The following is a 3,159-nucleotide window of genomic DNA, read 5'->3' as shown; positions in this document are numbered from 1 at the left end:
AAACTTTGTTCACACTACAATTTCAACTATCACTATTATTGTGATTGATTTCTCTACAATGACAAAAATAAAATTAGGCATATTACCAAGGCGCCCCAGGCTATAATATTGGTAAGGATAATTTGAGATGTGACTATCGACTACACGATTTACAGATTTATATATGGAATGTTGGTTGATAGAATTTAATGAGTACTTGAAATTTTTAAAGATGGTGTTACAGTTGCTTACACCCAGCGGCCAACACTTTGCTTGACCCCTGCTCTAATATAATAACGGAGAACTGATAAAGTTATTGCCTGAAGCGAGATTTTGTTAGTTTCAACTTCAAGGTCAAGAGGTAGGCATGTGGTCAGTAGTAGCTACCTCTTGAAGACCATCGGAGACATAAACTACACTGTTCACCACAGAAGAAGCTGCACCGAAGCTACGTTTGTTAGGTTTTTCTGATCTCTTTTTTTGTGTACAATAAGTCAAAAAGTTCGCCGGATATGAAATCCCACTGAGTGATGATTTTAACCTATGCTATGTTCTTTGTTTTCTCTGACAAGAAGCTACATCGTTCATCGAAAAACATTCGACAATAGCCCAACATTTGTCAGTTTCTCTCTGTTCGACTTTTTCAAGCAACAAAAGATCACTATTCATCGGAAAATAAGTTACATCATTCATTGGTCGTCGCCTTTGGTTTGGACAAAGGTAGCTTTCTCTGAGAAGACGCGAATGTGATTCGGAGTGGTCTTTGCTTCAGACGATCATGCGATTATGCGTGCGATTTTTGAGAAGGGTAAAATAGAAAATGAACCCATGTAAGGATACATGATTTGGACAATCCCAAAACTACCTATGCAATTTGAGTAAATCACATAATAGCTATGCAGTTTGAGAAATTGTTGTTATCTTTATTGTCAGCTTAATCATTAGGAATTATTATTTATCAAAAAGATTTATTTAAATTAATGATTTCTGTTTTAGTTTGTTTAAAGATATATATTCCTTCTTGTATAAAAGAAAGAGTACATTGTAGCCTTGATAGAGTTTGTATCCTATTGAGATGAAGCCTTTCTACAGACAACAAATACAAATCAAGACACGCACAACGTGAACACTTTAAGTTCGGATTGCTTTGAAACCCCTCGAAGGAAACACAAATTAACAAATTGTTTTCTTAGTTCCTTGACCCACATCTCGAATGACTTGGAATCACGATCAGATGTAACTTGTCCTTCTTTCTTTCTCCGTCGGAGATGGCGATCCCCCATGAATCACAAGAATGTATACCAACTCTGTCACAGATAGAATGATCAAGAAAGCCTCCATCGTCCTCTGAAAAGTTTGAACCGTTCGTTAAATATGCATTAAGAGAAAAAAGGGTCTTATTCTAGAGTTTTAACTCTTACCAGTTTTGCGTTCCTTCCCTCAAGAACAATCTCCTTACAGGCCAAACTGCGTAACAACAAATTTTACTTGAAGCATGTATGATTCTTTATATTTAATAAATAAGGCAAGCAGGTGGAAATTAAAGTATACCCCATGGCGAGGAGTGTGAGGAGCCATGCAGTAATAGCAGACGAAACGGCAGGCTGCAAGCTGCTGTAGTTCCAGAAGCGGATGTGATTGAATCCGGCAATTGCCGAGGCAGCCCCAACGGCGCCCGCGATTAAAGCGAACATGACGAAGAAACCAGTGGCAAAGTTGCCAATGGGGAAGAAAACCGGCGTGAAGTGCGCCGGGAGTTGCAGTTCCGGACCTGCAATTAGTCAAAATTAAGAAGAAGAGTTAATTAATTAATGAAATTAACGAAGTGTACGTGCAATTTGAAGGGATGAAGAAGGTAATCGTTGTTACCAATGATGAAGCCATGATTGATGGCAAAGTTGATGGCCCAGCCGCCGATGGCCGTCACGATGAGGTACATACAGAAGTTGAGGAAGAGGAGGAGGGAGGCAATGGGCTTCAGTTGATCGCTGGCCATGGCGATTGTTAATTGATAGATTAAGGAGTTGGTGAGCTGCTGATGGATCTGTTAAATATGTGTATGCATAATATGGAGCTGCACAAAAGTCGATTGGAAATATTCTTTCCTTCCCCTGGTTTAGTTCTGGTGGCTTGGGAATTTTTCCGGGTAGGGAATCATGAAGCAAAAACCTTTTATTAGAAGGAAAGGAGTCTTAATCTTGAGGATGAGGAACATCTTCTGCAAAGCCTGCTTGTGTGAAGGTTAGCTTTTTCTAACGCTAGCTGTTACCTCTTAAGTTGTTCATAGAATGGTATATGAAGAGGGCATAGCATCACTACTTTTAGGATATGATATTGAGCAAAGATATTATAAAATTTATATTATTAAATTCAATTTATGCAATCAAATAAGTAAATAAATTTATTTATAATACTGATCCTGCTCCAATTTAGCATACGACGTCTACATGGCCTCATCTCAAGCCAGTCCTTACTCGAATAGAAGATTGTGAATTTCAACGATCGACCTCCTCTATCAGGTTGGCAAAATCAGCATTTATATAAAGATCTACAGGAAATTTCTAATCATGATTAAAGGCAAGTTCGATTTAATTAGCTTCTCACTCACAATTCAATCTCCTGAGCTCTCCAAATAGTTTGATCTCCCTAGCTCTCCATATGTTCTTGCTTGAGATCGTCTTCAGATCATCGAACGTACCTAACTTTTACGTTGACGGTATAGTATGAATCCCACGACTTGCTGAAGAAGAGGGTAGCCTTGTGGAGCTCCAAAGAGAAAGAAAGATTAGAATGGAGGTCAGACGTGTATCTGACTCAACCACTCCGATGCTCAAATCAGTTGTCGGTTGAAGATAAGGAAGAACAAGGAAGGCAAAAAAGGTGGAAACAATGGATTGTGTATGTGCGCGTACTTACGCCCGCGAGAAGCGGTATATATATAAAGGAGGCATCACATTGATGGTAAAGGGAATATCCCATCATCGCAGTAGTTAAGGGTCCTGTCGCACATGCTTGGCACAGTATAAGGCCATGCCGTATTAATAGGGTAGGTGATCTACGGTTGAGTACTTTACTGTTTCACGTGTCGTTCAGGTGGCAGTCAGAAGTGCAGACTCGGTAAGGCTGAGCTGATTGAGGAGTCAACCACTATTTAGGCTATCCCAACATCAATCAGGAGCA

General features: G+C 39.5%; 1 protein-coding gene across 1 annotated transcript; it reads right to left on the bottom strand.

Moving 5' to 3' along the window:
* Positions 1–1,144: 1,144 nt before the first annotated feature.
* LOC141848083 (membrane protein PM19L-like) lies at positions 1,145–1,993 on the bottom strand. Its single transcript, XM_074736199.1, has 4 exons — positions 1,849–1,993; positions 1,531–1,750; positions 1,401–1,446; positions 1,145–1,326 (listed from the first exon to the last, which is right to left on the bottom strand). Exons 1-4 carry the CDS (start codon positions 1,973–1,975, stop codon positions 1,210–1,212), a joined length of 510 nt encoding a protein of 169 aa, XP_074592300.1. The 5' UTR covers positions 1,976–1,993; the 3' UTR covers positions 1,145–1,209.
* Between the last annotated feature and the right edge of the window lie 1,166 nt (positions 1,994–3,159).

The sequence above is a fragment of the Curcuma longa genome, chromosome 16 (assembly GCF_044706935.1).
Source record: "Curcuma longa cultivar G26 ecotype Majalengka, Jawa Barat chromosome 16, ITB_CL_G26_1.1, whole genome shotgun sequence".
NCBI lineage: Eukaryota > Viridiplantae > Streptophyta > Magnoliopsida > Zingiberales > Zingiberaceae > Curcuma > Curcuma longa.
This window is presented reverse-complemented; position numbering and strand designations above follow the sequence as displayed.

What these genes read in the sequence shown, in the direction of transcription:
- LOC141848083 (XM_074736199.1), bottom strand. Translation starts at nt 1,975, where the DNA reads ATGGCCAGCGATCAACTGAAGCCCATTGCCTCCCTCCTCCTCTTCCTC. An exon ending in CAATCATGGCTTCATCATTG is followed by an intron (nt 1,751 to 1,848) that starts GTAACAACGATT and finishes GACTAATTGCAG; the next exon opens with GTCCGGAACTGCAACTCCCG. An exon ending in CTCACACTCCTCGCCATGGG is followed by an intron (nt 1,447 to 1,530) that starts GTATACTTTAAT and finishes GTTGTTACGCAG; the next exon opens with TTTGGCCTGTAAGGAGATTG.